The sequence below is a fragment of the Nymphalis io genome, chromosome 25 (genome assembly GCF_905147045.1).
Source record: "Nymphalis io chromosome 25, ilAglIoxx1.1, whole genome shotgun sequence".
Classification (NCBI taxonomy): Eukaryota; Metazoa; Arthropoda; class Insecta; order Lepidoptera; family Nymphalidae; genus Nymphalis; species Nymphalis io.
Window position 1 is genome coordinate 2,795,335 of NC_065912.1, and position 21,804 is coordinate 2,817,138.

The following is a 21,804-nucleotide window of genomic DNA, read 5'->3' on the forward strand; positions in this document are numbered from 1 at the left end:
TATTATCAGAAGCAGAATGGATTACGCTAGTTTTTTGATAGGAAGTTCTTCTAATACACACCTTTCTAAACTCGATAAAATACAAAATCAAGCTCTTAGATATCTATGTTATGGAAAGCGAGATAAGTTTTTTTTTTTTTTTTATAGTAAAGGAAGGCGGACGAGCATATGGGCCACCTGATGGTAAGTGGTCACCAACGCTCTTAGACATTGGCATTGTAAGAAATGTCAACCATCGCTTACATATCCAATGCGCCACCAACCTTGGGAACTAAGATTTTATGTCCCTTGTGCCTGTAATTACACTGGCTCACTCACCCTTCAAACCGGAACACAACAATATCAAGTATTGCTGTTTTGCGGTAGAATATCTGATGAGTGGGTGGTACCTACCCAGACGAGCTTGCACAAAGCCCTACCACCAGTAAAACCAAACCAGTTTATCACCTTTATATGTTAGACGAGCTTTTTGGCACATAAATTTGTCTTTAAGTGCATTAGTCTCTCAAAGGATGTTTCAATAGAAATTTTACAAATCATGAGTACTCTTCAAACTAACAATTTTTGGTTAAACAAAAATAAACCTTTATTAATAAAAGCCTATGATGATGTCAAAATATATAACATTAACTCGTCAGAACTGTTGGAAATGTTCTCCTTGCAATTTTGGGTTTCACAGATTGATATTAAAAATCTTATTAAAATTAATCTCGATAATGTTAAAGGTCCAAAAATAACTATTACATTAATTTTTTGAAACAAACAACTACTTCATATCTAGAACAGGAATATAGAGATTGGTGTAGAATTTATTCGGATGGTTCTAAAACTGATAATCTTTTAGGTGCTGCTTTTTATGATCAAATTTAAATTGTGAGGTTTGTTTTAAAATAAATGAGAATGTCTCCATAATGACATTGGAACTCATTGACATGCGATCTCAGAAGCTTTGACATACGCTTCTACACAAGTTAATAGTAAGAAAATTGAAATTTTATTAGATATCTCGATGGTTCGAAAATGTTAAAATGAGTAGGTCGCATACTAATAATATTTTAGTATGCGACCTACTCATTTTACTAGACTTAGACTAGACTAGACGTAGACTTCGCTCCGGTCATTAACCTAGTAACAATTTCCTTTTTCTCATAAAAAGGCTGATTTCCGTAATTGTAATGTTTGTGGTAAGATAGATGATATACATCAGGTTTAAGTAGAATGTAATAAATATAGAGACCCTAGGGAAGCTTTGATAAATAGATTTCAGCTATGTCAGTTAAATGTCGGAGTTATGCAAATTGCTTTATCAGATCCCACGTTTACAGTGGCCAAAGCAATATGCAGTATGATGTCTGTTTGTCAATATGTAACGAAATTATAAAACCTGTAAGATAAAATTTGATATGTAAGATAGCTTAAGATACGATGGATATGCCGCAAGGATAAAAAAAAACCGTAAAAAAATGGATTTGTATATTTGACTATCAGAAATTTGATGCACTAGATGTTAAGCAGCGTGCTGGGCTATTAAGCCTTTTGTCTGCTCGATCTTCATAGTTTTTCGCAGGTTATTCCATTTCTTGGTTCTTTAAATTTTTCTGAACGTTGAACTTTTGTTACAAAATATGATTAAGTTTGAATTGTTAATCTGCTGTGTAAAAATTCTTATCTTTTCTCTCTTAATTATTATATATTACTAGTTTCCACCCGTGACTTCGCCCACGTGTGGAATAGATAGATGTTAGATACCCTAAGTTCTGTATCTTTGACGACATGTACTTAAAATTTTATCACCTGTAGTTAAGAATTGAAAGTGTAACAAACAAACATACTTTTGCATGTGTAATATTAGTCAGCATAGTTCTTTTACAGGCATTAATTAACAGGATATGAGATCGGTGTACATTTTTTTTTAAATAAGAATAAATTTGGAACAAAGTTTGAGCTTCCATTATAAGCGAACACTTTGTTTCAATAAGGCTTTATAGTTTTATGTCCTGGAATTTACTTAGAAAAACTTTACTGGTAGTGGGGCTTTGTGCAAGCTCGTCTGTGTAGGTACCACCTACTCATTAGATATTCTACCGCAAAACAGCAGTACTTAGTATTGTTGTGTTTCAGTTTGAAGGGTGAGTGAGTCAGAGTAATTACAGGCACAAGGGACATTACATCTTAGTTCTCAAGGTTGGTGGTGCATTGGCGATGTAAGAGATGGTTATTTCTTACAATGCCTATCTCTATGGGCGTTGGTGACCACTTACCATCAGATGGCCCATATTCTCGTCCTATTCTCGCTTATACTATAAAAAAAGTATGTCTCTCAAGATATTTTCTTTAATTATCGATCCTGTATCCGTAATATATATACAATAAATAAATAACAATAAACCCACTCCTGAGTATATAGCCTTTAAGTGGGACATACAATATGTTTTTATTTCTTCCTTTTATATATAAGTTACCTATAAGACTATTTTAATATTTTTTGCAACGTTGGTTTACTATTAAAATAAATAAATAAATTATATTTCGTATAAATTGTATTAAATTAACATCTCTCATAAGTGTTTTAGTAATAATTATTTAATTTCAGCATTTGGGATCATTTGGTCGAAATAACTAAAGGTGGAAGAACGACGGTTATAATCACCACGCATTACATCGATGAAACGAAGCAGGCTAACATTGTAAGTATAAAGATGAATGGAATATTATTAAATGTTCAAAATGAGCTATTTATATTTATAGGCGTTCATTGACCGTGTCTTTATATTGTACGATACAATATAAATAAATTGAAGGCTAGACAGAAAGCATTCGACAATAATTGTCGAAGCGATTTCATCGTTCATCATCAGGGCATCGTTTTCGTCTATTTTATTTCTTCATTGCCACAACGCGTTTGATTATGGTTATTGTGTTCCGGGATGAAGGGTGAGTGAGCCAGTGTAATTTTAGTTCCCAAAGTTGGTAGCGCATTGGCGATGTAAGTGATGGTTAACATTTCTTACAATGTTTATGGGTGTTGGTGACCACTTACCACCAGGTGGCCCTTATGCTCGTCCGCCTACCTATACTATAAAAAAAAAGATTAATTACGATGCAAATTATCCTATGAGATCTTTCTGTGTCTGCCACATTTCCCGATTGGAATGTTTTAATGACCCCAACGTGTTGTGAGCTATTTTGTCAAAATCGACTAAATATTCAAAACTTTAAATAGATATTGTACAAATCACATCAGCGTGGGATTAAGTCAAGAATGCCAGCAGTGTTCGCTCCGTTGAATAGTAAATACGATTCTCTGGGCGAATATTTTATCAGCGTCACGGGTGTATATGAAATATTTCTATAATATGTTGGTTTTGAGTCCTTGTTAATCTTTATAGATCGGCCTTATGCGTGGCGGAAGGTTCTTAGCGGAAGAGTCACCAACCGAGCTTATAACAAGATACCAAGCGGAGAGCCTCGAAGACGTTTTCCTTAAATTATCTGTCCTTCAGAACATGGGCAAGCGAAGACGGTCCAGTATATTGGCTGATGTTGTGGAGAAAGTTGAAATACCATCATTACCAGTAAGTTATTTTTTTTTTAAATATATACTTATGATAAATATATTATTGATTTAAAAGCAAACAAAATTATAAGTAATCAACATTCGAGGCAATAATAACTTATTTTTAGTTTTTATTAAACGATATATAGTTTTTTATTATTTTTTATAAAATAAATCGTTGTACGATTATTCCAAGGTTCAAGTGTTTGGTTGACAACGACACAAAGGCATCATTAAGGTTTATGAGATAAACATTTGCATCGCTTCAACATTTTAACGCGATTTAACGCCGTTTTTCACAAAAGGAAGTGAAGTGCGAGTCCATCGGGTTTCTTTCAGGGCTTAATAATGAAAACGGAATGACGACGACAAATGGCCTCTTGACTTGTGTTTTAGGAGAAATTTGGCAGGAGATCTTACTTGGAGTTTTATTTTTAGACACTTATTCAAAGAGCTACTTTTAAAGGTGCTTCTCCGTATAGTCGATTGTTTTGTTGGATGTTGTTGATGAAGCAAATCGATCGGATTGTTTGATGTAACACAAAATAAGTACTGATATAGTGCCACTTGTTAGACTAAATTGGTCATGTCCGATCGAGGCCGATAGATAGAGGAGCTCCTTATAATAACTACATACTATAAAACTCACTTTATATTGATTTATTTTGCAAATGACTATATATAACAAAATTTCTTTCTATTTGTATGTCCATTCTCTTTATAAGGTTATGATGTAAAAAGTCGATCAACAAATATCTAAAACAGAAATGTAAAATGTTATTTAGGCGTTTTTAAAACAATTTCTAATTGATACTAAATCTTATATTACCATATTTCTGAAATAATGCTCTTTAAATTTGAATAATGCTCTTGAAGCGTACTTTAATATTGTAAACCTCTCAATTTTCAAACGCATGAATTTTGATTCTGAATTTAAATATTTATTGGCCACTTATTTAAAAATAAATATAATTTCATCTTAAAAAATAAAACTTGTTAGATATTATTTTTTTAGAATAATAATTATTTAGCTTCTGAATTTTTTCAAAAGCTTTATACTAAAGGGTTCCTTTTTATTAAATTTATTAATTAAAATAGACGGTTTAGGCCGCGCGTGCTCTTCTCGGCTTTTAATCTAGTTGATTGGATCTGACATGGCTTCCACGATAATTTATAATTTACCCTAGTATATTTCGTTATACAAACCTTTTCTTATTAATTATTAATTGTATTTGTTTAAAAACATGTAGAACATTCTGATATTTGAATATTGAGAAATGTCTTATTTGTCGCTTTTCAATATGTCTAATTTTTAGCCCATATTGATAATATATTAAATTCGGCAAAAATATTAATACAAATAAATCATATTCAGGATCCAACGGCTATAGATATTGAAGATGCAGAAATTGGTGAAATTTCTGGAGAGTTCGGGGATAATGTGTCAATGAGCAGCAAAGGTCGAGGAATCGTCACTGAAACGCCTGCGGTGGTAGAAGCTTTACCACCAGAAGAGAAACCTACGAGCAGATATTTGGAGAGGATAAAACCTATGAAAGTTCATCACATGGAAGCTTTAATTTGGAAGAATTTCTGGAGTCTGTTCCGGAATTACGGGTAATAATAATTTATTAATTTCTATCATTCAATATTTGGTGCCTTTTTTGCTTTTATACTTTTAAATTATAAGGATATCGGCACTATTAAATGGCGAATATCAGAATAATATATTTCTTTGCGTATATAAAACATCATAACATCCTCCTCCAATAGGATTCCCTCACAATCACGTGATCTCTCAAATGGGACGACAAATCCAACACGACCCGAGGGATAGGAGTAATAGCAATTTTCATCTACTATAGATGGTTTTTAAATAAAAAATCCCAAAACCTTTTAATGGCTCGAAGCAGGTACCCAGTACCCAGTATCTCAGGATATGAGGCCTTATAGGTAGCCACTAGACCAGTGATTCTCAACCGCTGTGCCGCGTTCGCAACGCGTTCTTTCTTAGAATCATAAACTGATTTTTATGCCTCAATATCAATCTCAATATCACTTGTCACTAATACGTACAAAAACAGGTAGTTTTAATGATAGTGGATTCCCAACGCATTGCATAGTGGTTACTGCACGTTTTATTTCGTTAAAATTAGCAAATGTATGTGATCCAGTTTACTATTAATTTATTTGCTTGCAGTTTCAATTTACTGACAACATTCGAGGAGAGAATTATTCATTATTTCCCAAAATTAGACAAAGAAATGGGTTCATAATCCATTTCTCATAACGAATACTTCTGTATTTGCCTTAACTTTGAATGATGAGAAAGATCTCATTTTGCTTTCCAATGATCGAGGTTTAATTTTAAAACATTCAGAAGAATCAATTAATTCATTTTGGATAAACATTAGAAGCGATTATCCAATGATAGCCAAAAAAGTTCTAAACATATTATTAGAATTTTCCACATCTTATTTGTCTGAATTCGGATTTTCAGCATTAACCAACATTAAAACTAAAAAAAAAGATCAAGATTGTTAAATGTAGAAGGCGGTATGAGAGTAGCATTATCATTTTTATGACCAAATATAAATGAAATTATCAAAAAACATCAAGGTCAAATTTCGCATTAAAAGTATTCTTATTATTAACTTTTAATTAATCCCTTAATAAACGTACTCTTAATATTGTAGTACATATTATTTTATTTGTACATTTAAAATTAGTGTCATAAACTTTTTATGTGTGTTATATATAAGTAAAATATAAGTAAATATATTTTAAATTTATATTTTTCTTTGTGTGCCGACAAATTTTAAAATCATTAAAAGTGTGCCGCAACAAAAAAAGGTTGAGAATCATTGTACTAGAATAAAAAACATTGAGGTAGTCATTTACGTGAACTTTGCATGATCCAAAAAAAAATGTACATTAAATGTAAGCTATTTGCTACTTTATTAGTGCACATATGAGATACCAAGAAAAATAATAAAAAATACCATTGGTTAATATTTGAGGACTATGAAAAAATATCGCTTACTGCTAAAAGTTTTAAAAGTTCCGCGCTGTTTACCTGTTTTAAAAGTTACTCCCCCGCATCCGTGGATTAAATGTGAAGAGGAGTTATATATTCTATAACTTTCTCAAATACAGGCTATTTCATGCAAACTGCAGTATCCTGGTATTTAGCAAAATCGACCAATTTCTGCAGCATTATATAATAGTATATCAACAAATCTTATTTTAACAGAATCTTGTGTAATTTTTTCATTTTTATAATTTCAGGTTACTCTCTTTCATCGTTGGGCTGCCTTTATCTCAAATGATTCTTTTCTGCCTCGCCATTGGTCATTATCCCGTCGGACTTCCAATTGGTATCGTCAACAATGAAATTTCTCCTAACGACACCGATGTTCTGTGTGACTACAGCAAGTCATGTCCGCAAGATCCCGATACTTGGGAGTGGAACTTGACGAGGTTCAGCTGTCGGTATCTAGAATTCTTGTCTAAAAGGCAAAATAATCTGGTAAGTTGAGGTTTTTTTATGCCAGTTTTTACATTACACGCGTGGATCCACATGTGTTGTCATAATGTTTTCCTTCACTGTCGAACACTAGATTGATTATAAACATAAAATAACCAAATGATAATTCAGTAAAGCTTTGAACCCGTTATCATAATTTAAAATTCACTCGTTCTAACCAATGAGCCATCCCGGCTTTTACTTATACACTGTGCACATAACCTTATATCTCTTAATAAATAAAATAAAGATAACAACCTATCTTTCATTACAAAATGGAACACTAATTAGCATCGTGAAATACAAAGCTCATTAACAATTCATAGGGAAGCGAAGTTGTAAACATTTAATTGTTAAATAACACAATCCCTGGAGACTAGCTGACTGGAAGCGAGATGCCACGAAATTAAACGAACGATTCTTTATTGGTACAACATCCGACTCGTGAATTTACTCTCGTGGTTAAAATAACTTTGGGATTTAATATAATTGACAAAATAATCCAATATAATAATAAAGATTATTATGCTTCTTGAACTTGTTGCACTGTATCATATGAAAACGAAAAATAAAAGGCCAAACTATTGCAATAGTTCTAGGCTTAGATCACTGGTGGAGGTAGACGAACGGACAACCTGATTCGTAGTGATCAGAGGAACGTACTAGAATAAAGAATATTTTGATTTAATTTTGTTTGATATTATAAAGTCTAAACATTAATAGAAGAAATATTTAAAATGGTAAAATAAAATAAAAAAAATCATAAAAATGATAACTACCGCACCAAAGACATTGTCACTAGAAGAAATAACCATTCCTTACATCAAAGATATATCAATTTTTTTAATTTTTTTATTCTTATTTTAAGAGTTCATGCTCTGGTTATATCAAGTTTAGGGTGTAAATTAATGTAACAATATTTTACCTAACAAACATTCAATAAATTTTCTAAAGACATTTTAAAATTCATCTTCAACACTTAAATATTGAATTATTTTGTTTACTGTACGTAATTTTTGTTCCAAAGAATATTTTCAATGTACAGAGATATTTCAAACACGATAAGACTGCCGCGCATTTAGAAAGCTATTCATTAAATTTGACTCATTTTGCGACATAATAGCATTTAAAAGGCTTTGTGAAGATTCTTCAATGAATTAACAATTCGTCTTAACATAATTCGTTGCCGAAGTTACTGAAACTTCAATCAATAAATCGATTGCTTATTCACGAAGCATCTGAAGTTTAAGTCTAGAATAACTAATTTGTACAGACTGCAGATTCTTGTGTCCAAATTGCGCAGCAGATATAAATTAACTGTGCGTTTATGTTCGTATTTAAACATTAATTTACCGCATAATTCTATTTTACTGCCATAAGGTGGAAATATTTCTTCTATAAATGTTGGTTCTTTTATAGTCATTATGAATTCAAGCAAAATTAAAATATTCTTTATTCTAGTACGTTCCTTTGAGCACTATAGAATGTCCTCTTACAATATTGAATTAAATGTAAAGCTACCACCGGTTCGGAAAATAAATTCTACCGAGAAAACCCGGCAAGACAGTCAGTAGTTACGCTTTTACCAATTTACATAGGTATGGTTGTTGAATACTTTTCTTGTATATACGAGATGGTCTAGTGGTTAAAACGCTTGAATCTTAACCGATGATCGTAGGTTCAACCACTGATTTTTTCTGTGCTCAATTTGCGTTTATATTCTCGTGCTCGGCGGTGAAGGAAAACATCGCGAGGAAACCTGCAAGTGTGTAATTTCACTGAAATTCTGCCACATGTGTGTTCTACCAATCCCCATTGGTGGAATTACATTTTATATATATATAATTATTATATTTCATGTAGGTTATAACGACAAGAATATCGATTATTATTTATTAGTTACGATGCATATTCATCACAGGTACTCTTCCCAACGAAAGACATTGCAATGGCTGAATCAGTGAAAGGGAAGGCCCGTGCAGTTCTCGTGTTCCCAGCCAACTTCTCGGCAAATTTACAGGAACGCATGAAGGATCCGAGACACGCTGACGCTTATACCATCGCTAAATCTGAGATCGAAGTCCACATGGATGATACTGGTAAGTTCTTATCACTAAATATTCACAAATTATTCCATAATATGGTAAATTAAAAAAAAAAAGTCGCAATTTAAATTAGAGTACCAATATTGTTTGTGCTCTTTTTTTTATAGAATAGGATGGCGGACGAGCATATGGGCCACTAGATGGTAAGTGGTCACCAACGCCCGTAGACATTGGCATTGTAAGAAATGTTAACCATCGCTTACATTACCAATGCGCCACCAACCTTGGGAACTAAGATGTTATGTCCCTTGTGCCTGTAATTACCCTGCCTCATTCACCCTTCAAACCGGAACACAACAATACCAAGTACTGCTGTTTTGCGGTAGAATATCTGATGAGTGGGTGGTATAGGTACCACCCACTCATCAGATATTCTATGTGCAAGCTCGTCTGGGTAGGCCCAGACGAGCTTGCACAAAGCTCTACCACCAGTAAAGAATAATTTAAAAAAAGTAATGTAATAGTATTTTATGTACTATGTATAACGCGCAAATTCTTAATGATAAGTCAGTCAGTCAGCTTCACGAAAATAAAGCCTTCAATGAGCAACTGTATTTAGAAATATTATATAGAGGTGTTCCGGGAGAACAAACTGAAAACTCACCAGAACACGCTCCTGAAATATCACAAAGAGATATGCGACACTGACAATAATAATTTTAACGTTTGAAGCATACATGCATCAAAAAAGGGTGTTTCAAGATCACACGATTGTGACATTGAAATACGCTTTGAGTGAGTTCTCAATTCTTATAGAATAGAACTACTGGTATTCTTCTTTTGGTATTGATTTCTGTAAAAGTTTCTCAAAAACAAATAAACCGTACTGTTATAGTGTTGATATTTACACCATCTTGATAAGATGTATTGAATGGTATATGAATTATAGTGATAACAAACGAGTCCTAATCTTATCGAATTCGCCCAATTACAATAAAATATTTATTGTAATCGAATCGAAATCGAAAAGAAGATAATTATTTTTATAACAGGCTTGATTGCCTCATTGATGAAATGGTAGCTTATAAAGCTACAGATAACGATGTCCTCGGTTCAAATCCCAGGTCGGGCCAATAGAACTTAGTTTTTCGGTAAGATAAATTGTCAGAAGCAGCTCGGAGCTTTGCATTTGGTAGGGCTTATATACCAGTGTTACCTGTGAAATCAGGTAAAGCCGTTGGTCCTCCGCCTTTCTCCGGTCATGTCCCGTCCAACAGGATTATGAGAATGAGAGAATAGAGAAAGTATATGTTTTTGCACACTCACGTATGCACTACAATATCTTATTTTTAATATTTGATTAGTCTCCTTTGCGATTAGCCACCGACCACCGTGACGCCAATTACCACGTCAATAATAAGATCAGGGTGGGAGTAATTATCTACCATCACGTAGACTAGCAAAAACCTTTGTAATAAAAATTCACTTTCTTACATACTTTCCTTTACTAGACGTAGCCGTCTTTAGAAGTTCTAAAAGAATTTGATTAAAAACTACCCAACAAACAATTTCATTACTTAAACATTTAAGGCAATTCTGTAAACATTACATAATATACACCAAGGACTATATATTTAATGTATAAAAGCAGATTTGCCTTCACATGGAAGTAACCGAAAAAGTACCACTTAATTTACATACAAATTACGTTTTGGTGAAAATTCTACAATGGGGCTTACAATATTAAAACACCCCTTTTTGTTGTTTATCAAGTGAGAAAAAATGATACGGATGGAACTATTAAATAGATTTTTAGTTAGTATAATTTATTCATGGCTGAAGTTAACAATTGACGATAAAATAAATTAACGTGATTAAAATTTTTATCATTCTAGAATCCTAAAGCATTTTAATAAAGTTTATATTTTAATACAATAATATTAAGAATATATTGATCAATATAGGTATTATTCAATATATATGTATAAAAGTAACACCACACTTATGACAATACACCTCAAGGTGCTTTATAAAAGGCTCGGTCTAATCCCTAATGCCATGAAATTGCCTTCCAGTAATCTCGTTTAAGTCTCTCTTTGAGGTTTTTTCAACGAATTTTGTTTATCACTTCCGTTTAGGAAAAGCACGATATCTTATTACAACCAGTATTTTATAATTTTCTACCCCAATCATTAATACAAAAGTGGCTTAAAACGGATTTACTGTCACAATTTATATAGATTATAATATTTTTTAGTATTCTTGTATACAAAATTTTGAGTAATATGGAAACGATTTGTCTTCATATTTTTATTTAGATGAGTTTTTGCCTTAAAAATTTATCTATTTAAGTGTATTTTTTTTGGAAATATGTATTATACAAACTAAATACATGAACTTATCTCTTATTATAGATGAATGAAATTTTTAAATGATATTATTGTTATTAGCATAACAATACAGCAATCTAAATACATATATTATACGACATATATTATAATTAAAGCAGACGAACCAATATGTCACTTTATGGTAATAATTGGTAAAACTGTAAGATTCAATAAATATTCCGTATACGATTATTGCGTCACCATACATCAAAACTAAGACAATGATACACATTTGTCATTGAAAAAAAGTTTTCTTGATTCTCTGAAAAAATAATTAAATCCAACAGACAAACAAGTGGAGTGGATGTTGAACCGCGACATCCAACTGGCGTTTATGGAGACCGCTGAGGATCTGACAGGATCCTGTGGTCTACCGAAGAGGATGATGTCCATACCTGTATACGTAAGTATAAGACCAATTCGTTTATGTCAAGTTGGTATCACCACTGAAGTACATCTAAGTAAAAGTTATTTTAACGTCCCCCCTCTACCCTGAACTACCTCGTTCCTCATTTGTGGCTTCCTCGTAAGGAACCAGATCTCGAAATATGAAATCGAACTAGAAATTGTCAGTAGCATCCAGAAGTTGAGAAGTAGGCCTTGTCCCTGATGTCATGGACTACCGGCAGTCGTGTCGGATTACCGGCCCATTGGATTATGAGGGTCAGGCAAAGTGCAGGCGCACACGCTCAAAAACTATGACAACAGAAATCGTTCAGAAGAACCATGTTTACGTTGGTAGCGCTTTACGATTCAATGTAATTATAATGATTAATTAATTAATAACCCATTTGTGACTGAACAAATATTTGCTCGGTGATATAATATGAGTACAAAGAGAACTACTGCTTTTAAAATTTATGCAAATGAATAATAGGAAATGTTAATAACGCTGTATATAATTGTGCATAATTTTTTACTTTCTATCTCAATAGGAGAAGGATTTAAAAATCTTAAACAAAAATCTTTCTATATAGAAATATAACTTTTATTTCTAAGCAATGTATTTTTTAATGATATTCCTAACATGCTTCTTAATTTTTATACTTTCTTAGTATTCTCAAGGAGATATTTTAAATATCGATCTATGTGACTGAAATAAAATTGAAGATTTGTAATTATATCTTGTAAATTCACAATATCGTTTGTTACGGAGGTAGATACTAAAAGTCGTAAAAAATATTAAATATGTAAATTAAAGTTATTGTCACAAATTGGAAAAATAATGTGACAAAATGAAAATAATACAAAGAAATCCTTTTTAAGTTTATCTATACGATCGAGAAATTCTATTTTGGTTACTTTAATAGCAGTCAAAACAACGTGCACTAATACACATGAATAATAATGATAATGATGTCGACTTATTTCAGCTCTATATGGTTAACAACACGTTTAGAAACTAAATTTTTACATACTGTTTTTGTTTCAGTTCCACAAACCAATTTTCGGCCTTGAGGTCCCGAATTTCACAGATTTCGCTGGTCCCGGCGTTATCCTAACGTGAGTAAATATTAATTTTCAATTTGTTTTTTAATTATTTTCCTGCTTTATAATACTCACTAAGCGTTACTTGAAACATAAACATTGTTTGCTTATGTTAAGAATATGGCAAATCAGTAAAAAGTAGAAAATTGAGTGTAAAAAAAAATATTTTTGGACGCAACTTCGCTCATGTTTGGAGGGGAAGGGGGTCAGGGCGGTAGGTGTTAGACTTTCTAAAAGTAGCCTATGGGTTCAAGCATGCTTCATAGCAAAATTTCATCTAAGGCAGTTCAGAGATTTAGCCGTGAAAGCGTAACCGACAGAGTTACTTTCGCATTTATAATATTAGTAAAGATCTATATGGTGTACTGAAATATTTGACAGTAAGCCAAAAGGCTATGCTAAAGTAGGGTCTATGCTGAATAGTTCTATAGTATATAATACAGTACAGTAACAGTAACAGTGAGGAAACCTGCATGTGTCTAATTTCATCGAAATTCTGCCACATGTGTATTCCACCAACGCATTGCAGCAGCGTGGTGGAATAAGCTCCAAACCTTCTACTCAAAAAGGGAGAGGAGGCCTTAGCCCAGCAGTGGGACATTTAAAGGCTGTTACTTACTACTTACTTACAATATCTATAGGCATTGGTGACCGCTTACCAGATGGCCAATATGCTCGTCCGCCTTCTATAGAAAAAAAACTATTGAACAATGGTCAATGGACTGTGTGATTCATAAGGAAGGGTGTAGTGAATAATTCACTAAGGTTTTGTGTGATGTGAAAAAATATGAGTTTTACTGGCGTGCTCCGCGTAGTAGTTATATTATGTATTACTGTACTGTACTGTAACAGCCTGTGAATGTCCCACTGCTGGGCTAAAGGCCTCCTCTCCTCTTTTTGAGGAGAAGGTTTGGAGCTTATTCCACCACGCTGCTCCAATGCGGGTTGGTGGAATACACATGTGGCAGAATTTCAGTGAAATTAGACACATGCAGGTTTCCTCACGATGTTTTCCTTCACCGTAAAGCACGAGATGAATTATAATCACAAATTAAGCACATGAAAATTCAGTGGTGCTTGCCCGGGTTTGAACCCACGATCATCGGTTAAGATTCACATGTTCTTACCACTGGGCCATCTCGGCTCTGTATTACGTATTAACTTAATTATTAAGACCCGTATTTAACCCACGCGAAGGGAGAACGAGTGGCTAGATGATATAACACTATAAAATTGCTTCATTCGCGACTAAATCAGACGTCTTTTGTTACTAATGTAAAATCTATACATTTATATAGATACTAATAATTTTAATATTCAACCGACAACTTTTTGAATATTGATGAAACTATTGCTTCAATAAATTTGAATTTCGATTACAATTTCTATGAATATTTATCAAAAGTTTGTCGAATAAAGTTTCCTATCAAATAAATAAAATGCGGTTCATCGATACTTTTAGAATATTATCATGTTCTATAATTGTTAAAGTTGCTTTCGTAGTAATATCTGAATATCAGGTAGAGTTTATAATGTTATACAAAATTAATATATACCTAAACACATAAACACGTACAGTCATTCATAGCTTCAACCGTAACACCGTAACAGCCTGTGAATGTCCCACTACTGGGCTAAAGGCCTCCTCTCAATTTTTTTTGAGGAGAAGGTTTGGAGGTTATTCCATCACGCTGCTCTAGTGAGGGCTGGTGGAATACACATGTGGCAGAATTTCAGTGAAATTAGACTCATGCAGGTTTCATCACGATGTTTTCTTTCACCGTAAAGCACGAAATGAATTATAATCACAAATTAAGCATATGAAAATTCAGTGGTGCTTGTCCGGGTTTGAACCCACGATCATCATTATCATTTATATTATATCATAGGCTTTATACGTTACATACACCAAGCAAAATTTCAATGCAAGCTGGGGTGGTATAGACTCTAACACATTTGAAAACATAAAATCCGCGAGACATAATAAGTAATCTATCTATATATTATAAACGCGAAATTTTGTATGGATGTCTGTTACTCTTTCTTGCAAAAACCACGAATGGATTTTAATGAAACTTTTTTTTGTCATTTTTTACACACGGCCATCTGATCCCAAATTAAGCTTGTACAGAGCTTGTGCTATGGAAACCAGACAACTGATATACTACATATACTATTTTTATTTTGTAAATACATACTTATATAGATAATTACACCCAGACTCAGAACAAACTGACATGTTCATGCACACAAATATCTGTCCTGGGTGGGAATCGAACCCACAACCTTCGGCGTGAAAGTAAAGCATCCACTAACCATGCCAACCCGCTCGTCAAACTGCAGTTTGACTGAAACTTTACAATAATATAGTTCATACATCAGAATAACATAACAAAATTAAAAAATGGACAGTTTCAGAGATTTAGTAGTCCAATGTAAGTTGAACTCAGATCTATACGATCAATAATATTAAATAGGGTTCAGCTTATGCTGGTAAATATCGGTTAACTCGCCCATGCGAAGATATATGTCTATCTTTTAAGGTTGACTGTAACCTTTGGTATGGTAATCAAATTTGTTCTAAGATAATGCATTATTTGCAAAACCGTTTTTATAAAATATTAATTCTTATTAAAGATATCGAGATAAGACCATAGACAGTTTTTTATACTTTTTATAGGTTTGACATATTATTACAACGGGTAGTTGAGTAGGTTGTTTGAAAATACTCATATATAAATACTATTTATATTCTTGAATAAATACTATATCCTACAAAAATAAAACTAAAAATGTTGTATATACTAAAATATTATGTCTACTCTTAGGAATTTTTTAAGTTATACGCGGGTAAAACCGCTGGCATAGCTAGTAAGTAATACAATAGAGGCAAGAGAGTATATGACATACTAGAATATATCAGAAAAATTGTAAATATCATAAAGCGCATTTATGTTACTACAATAAATGAATCTAATCCCCTAAGCAGGTTAAGCATATAATATGAAAACAGTTCTCTTGTCTAATACAGGATTGTTACTTGTAATTTATTATGTTCCATCTTAACCATTTTATATCTTATCTCATTTCATCTCTAGAACCGCTCGCAGGAGAAATGACGTTGATACCACTGATATACTCTCCAGAATTAATTAATTAAATCTTATATATAAAAAATAGTTGTTTGTATATCTGCTTGATATTAATAGACTTCGTCACTAGCCGATCACCATGAAAGCACTGGTGGTAGAGCTTTGTGCAAGCTACTGGTTGTAGAACTTTGTGCAAGCTCGTCTGGGTAGGTACCGCCTACTCATTAGATATTCTACCGCAAAATAGAAGTACTTGATTTCGTTATATTCCGGTTTGAAGTGTGAGTGAGCCAGTGTAACTACAGGCACAAGGGACATAACATCTTAGTTCCCAAGGTTGGTGGCGCATTGGTGATGTAAGCGATGGTTAACATTTCTTACAATGCCAATGTCTATGCACGTTGGTCACCACTTACCATCAGGTGGCCCATATGCTCGTCCGACTGACTATGCTATAAAAAAAGTAGTTTTTATGGAGCAGGTTTTAATACTTTTAATTTTGTTGTAACTCGTCGCTATGTTCCTAGTTACCTTACTAATATTAAATGCGAAAATGAATTTGTCTGCTTGTGTCGTTTTCATGACTAAATTACTCAAACGATCATTATGAAATTTTGTATATATGACAGGGATACAGAAAAGGATATGGGGTCATTTACACATGTTCTCCTTATTAGTTTCCGACCACGGCAAACTAAATACCGTGGCAGCGGTCGGAAACTAATATCGTATTAAGTTTACAATTTATCCGTCTTAATAAGTACATTGATAATTATGAAAATTAATATGATTAATTATATGAATGAACTCAATATCTCAATCTTAAATATAATAGCTACATAAATAGCTTTGAACATACACAGTTCCTAAATAATTAATCAATACGGTTCGCCTAGGGAAAACCCGGGGATACCAGTTTTTCGCTATTGAAATTAATTGCACTCTTAGCACAAGCACAGAAATTTATTTTTAAATGTGATGTTAAGATTTATAAATTAATAAAAAATGATAAAATGTTTCTTTTCTTTTCAGAATCATCTTTTTCTTGGCCGTCGCCCTGACTTCGGGCGCCATGTTAGCGGAACGTAATGAAGGCATACTGGAACGTTCTCTCGTGTCTGGAATAACAGGTAAAAAATTACTTACTATTAAACCTAATAAACATGATTTGCTTCATAATGATCTCCGTATTCACCCTGAAACATATCGATCGATAAATTTTATTTTACATGAAAATATGTATATCACGATATCGTATAGCTAAATTACAAGTAATAAATGTACTATTTATAGGCAAAGGTCTTATCTCTTTTTACATATATCTCTTTTTATAGATTATTACATATCTATATATAAAAAATGATATTATGAATAATAATAATAATATCCTGGGACATTTTTCACACACGGCCATCTGATCCCAAATTAAGCTTGTGCTATGGAAACCAGACAACTGATATACTACATATACTACTTTTCTTTTTGTAAATACATACTTATAAAGATAATTACACCCAGACTCAGGACAAACAGACATGTTCGTGCACACAGATGTCTGTTCTGGGTGGGAATCGAACCCACCAACTACCAACCACGCCAACCGGCTCGTCTAAATGATATACATACATATATATATATATATATTCATATATGTGTGTATATAGATAAACATTTGAAGCTTATTTATTCTTATTTAATTCATTATAAACGCTTTTTCAGTGCAGACATATTATCATAACTTTTATCAAATTATGTAAATAATATGTATGCAGGCTCAGTAGTAATACTTCAATAAGCTTGAGATCAAATTTAAAAACAAATTTAATTTGAAAAATTTAGTAATGTCTATATGCGGTGTTTATTCAGTGCCTGATCAGCCCTAATTTTATTAAATTGCTTTTTTTATACTGGAATTTTGATTGATCATCCCACTTGTCTGTGACACATGTCTCGAAATTTTCCTCGCGAGGTATTCACGCTGCGTAATACAAAGTGGATTGTCATCTACACAAATTGGTAATATCACGATCGAATTTGAACATTCAATTATCCACGTGTTAGTTTATTGATAAACGTATGTATTATTCTAAAATTTGTGGAGAAAAACATTTGTCAATACTTTTTTTTTATTTAACTTTTGAAGGCAAATGCTTCTCACGTAAGTGGTTCCCTTCGCCCATAATTATTGAAACTGTAAGAAATATTACTCCAAATATTGTTACACCATCAATGCACTGCAAACCATGGAATCTGTAGTATTATGTCCCATGTGCCTGTAATTACACTGGTTCACTTTTTGTACAAAATCTTACAAACGAGATGCATATAGGTCTCGATTGATATTAGTTCAATTAATGTATTAAAAAAATTATAAGATAAGTAAAACAAATAAACAGCGGATGATATGATCTTGCTGACGATGAGTGTACAACAACAGCAGTAATATTAATAATTTCACCAGGTACAGAGATCCTGTTCGCTCACGTGCTGGTACAGATGCTAGTGATGGTGGTGCAGACCATCACCGTCTTACTCATAGGATTCCTGGTGTTCAATTTGACGATCACCGGTCCTGTTCTATGGGTGGTGGTGCTGACTCTCATCAATGGCTTGTGTGGAATGACTTTTGGTAAGCCTATAAATAATTATGTTATTGAGAACCATTTTAACTGTGAAACTATAATTATTATTTGCAGCTTAATCTTCTGTAAAAATATTCTGTGTCTTCTTCTTACAAATGTCTAATCAATGAAAACAGAAAGAGAGACAAACAAAGAAATTGATGTTTAAATAAACACCCGCTAATATAATAACATTTATAATTAAGGCAGTTATAGTTATTTCATTGTAATGTATATTGAGAATGGAAAAACAGTTGTAGCTGCCGTTGAATGCGAGTTTAATACTGTAATCTTTGGTTAAGTTTCAAGTATTCTAACCATCGGACGACATCGGCTGTCAATTATAGATCTTGTTACTTTAAGCTCAGCTTGCGCTCGTTTTTTTTATAGAATAGGAAGGCATATGGGCTACCTGATGATGAGTGGTCACCAACGCCCTTAGACATTGGCGTTGTAAGAAATGTAAACCATCGCTTACATCACCAATGCGCCACCAACCTTGGGAACTAAGATTTTATGTCCCTTGTACCTGTAATTACACTGGCTCACTCACAATTCAAACCGGAACACAACAATATCAAGTACTGCTGTTTTGCGGTAGAATATCTGATGAGTGGGCGGTACCTACCCAGACGAGCTTACACAAAGTCCTACCACCAGTGTCGTCGTCTCGTCTACCAAATAGTTGATATTTTTAATGAAAGTTTGTATATATTTATCATCAATATTCTATACGTACAAGTGTCGTTGATCCAATTTAATTGAATCCTTGTACGGTTGTTATTTGTCAAGTAGCAACAACAAGACCTTTGGAAGAGTACTAGAGAGTAGTATTTAATACGGATCGGTGACGCTCGAGTTGTATCGGATTTTTTTACGATAAAATTAAATAAGCATTTCATCTCATTCCAAGAATATGTAAATAAGTGCATTCTGTTACTTTGGAGTCAATGGCTTTTTTTTATTGGAATCATGAAATAACTCGTTTTCTTACAATGTTTTCGTTTAATCGGGACTGTTTTTTTTGCCTTTAAAGATTCTAGTTAGCCATATAATTTAAATCGTGTAAAGAAGTAATTTTAGTCATATTTTGAAATTATGTAATTTATTTTATAATATAATATGAAACTATCCTGAATTAATTATATATTTTTTTTAAATAATAAGTGTATTAATCATGACTGCTTGTAATGGTGGCAAATATACATTTCTTATTTAAACAACAATTCCGATTGGTTGATTGAAAAATAATCCAGTGCCTTTCGCTAGTGAAAACAATGAAATAGGGACTTGTTTTAAAAATACTGCATTATTCCTCGAATGCCCGACTATTTGAACTGCGAATGAATATAAAATATACTTTGATATTTAACACGAAATAATTATATAAAACTTTTGCCCGGAATTGATTCTTTCCTTAACCCATATTTACTCAAAAGTTTTTTTTGCACCGAGCTTAATATATTTTACATCTATTCTAGATTTTTAACGACAGAGGTAATTTGTTGTTTTCGGTTCTGAAGTGTTTTCTTAAGACAAAAACAATCCCATGAACAGATAAGGCTCGACGCTGATTTAATAAAATCTAAAATTATGTCATCATTTTTTTATATTATCCATACTGTTCTATATTAAAAATTACGCAACACTTGTTACGTGTTAAGTTGCCTTTTACTAAACTTTTCATCTCGATATTGCAACTACGAAATCCATAATCCCTTTGCAATAGCAAGCTTTAAATATTCATGTATGACGACAGCTGGCAAACGGCTCTATTTGGGCAGCCAAGACACACAATGAGGATTAAACTTTGCAAGCTAGTTTCAATAGCCGATCTGTTTTAACAGTGATATTTAATACTATTCCATAAACTAAAAGCTGTACATATTTTCTGTTGAAGACTAACAATCTTTAAATTATATGATAAATGTATTTAAATAAATTAATTAATTTATTATATTAAACAGTGCAGGTTGTCTTGATTGAAATCGATTAATATATTTTAGCGTCAAAGACTGGCTCTATGTTTTAAATTATATTGTTGGGGAAAAACTCACAAATAATTACTCAAATTATTTAGGTCTAGTGTTTAATGATTTACTTGAGTTCGAAACTCCGGCTCGAAGGACCAAAATGTACACTTGTAACTTCACTTTAGATTTATCGTTTATGAAAAAAAAATACAATTTCATTTTGGTTTATATGTTTTAAATCATTGACAGAGACTCTTGAAATAATTGGAATTGAGTTTACATAAGTACCTCATTTATTTCATATTATATAACTTTGAGGGTATTCGAAACTAATCGGTTCCTTTCATTACTTTTTGATTGATTTATTATATATTTTATTCCTTTTTCTTAAGAATGATTATATTTGTAAAAGAACCATGTGGCACACATACGCTTAGGGTTCAAAGCTCAAACAGAACCGTACCGGTTATTATTTATAATTGTGACCTCTTATGTTTTCTTATTTGAAAAAAAAAAAAACCATAAATCGAATTAACTCCCATTTGTATTGAAAACGAGTAAAGGACGCTTGTTAAATACAAAAATATATTTTAAGATTATCGTATTCAATAAAATAAATTATAAATCAACACTAATTTATATAAGATATCTTAATATACATAAGAAAAACTATATTAACTACTGTGCTTGAAACAAATATACGTAAATATTGATTTTTATAACGAAAAATGAAAGTAGTACAGACATATAAAGAAGAACATAGCACACAAATTCAATAAGACATATTTATACCAATCGTTTTCCACTACTGTTCATACGCATCTTCTAAGGTTAACATCCTTTCGCATCCAGTTGGGATCAACCACCTTTTGATCATCAGTCCACCTGACTGGAGGGCGCCAAATATATTGAAATCATAAGAAATCTATACGAAACCACAATTGCTACAACCGCAACGAAAATGTTCAGTTATAATTTTCACTTAATTTCCAATAATTTAATCGAATTTAAATTTGTTGAGCACGAAACCTTTTAAATAATCGCATTCAAGTTTCATAATTTAAGTTCCCTTGGCGTTGGAGCTCTAATCGGTTAAAACCGATAACTCATAAA

At 32.5% G+C, this 21,804-nt stretch overlaps 1 protein-coding gene across 2 annotated transcripts in view; it reads left to right on the plus strand.

Annotated features, from left to right (window-relative positions):
* The window catches only part of LOC126778102 (ABC transporter G family member 23), an 82,315-nt gene that overhangs the window by 53,511 nt on the left and 7,000 nt on the right, over positions 1-21,804 (plus strand). For both annotated transcript variants that reach the window (XM_050501481.1, XM_050501480.1), the window contains exons 6-14: positions 2,594-2,687; positions 3,390-3,575; positions 4,932-5,173; positions 6,845-7,085; positions 9,004-9,181; positions 11,805-11,920; positions 12,950-13,020; positions 17,130-17,227; positions 18,559-18,726. In XM_050501481.1, the coding sequence (XP_050357438.1) occupies positions 2,594-2,687; positions 3,390-3,575; positions 4,932-5,173; positions 6,845-7,085; positions 9,004-9,181; positions 11,805-11,920; positions 12,950-13,020; positions 17,130-17,227; positions 18,559-18,726 (1,394 nt within the window). The remainder of the gene's footprint in view (positions 1-2,593; positions 2,688-3,389; positions 3,576-4,931; positions 5,174-6,844; positions 7,086-9,003; positions 9,182-11,804; positions 11,921-12,949; positions 13,021-17,129; positions 17,228-18,558; positions 18,727-21,804) is intronic.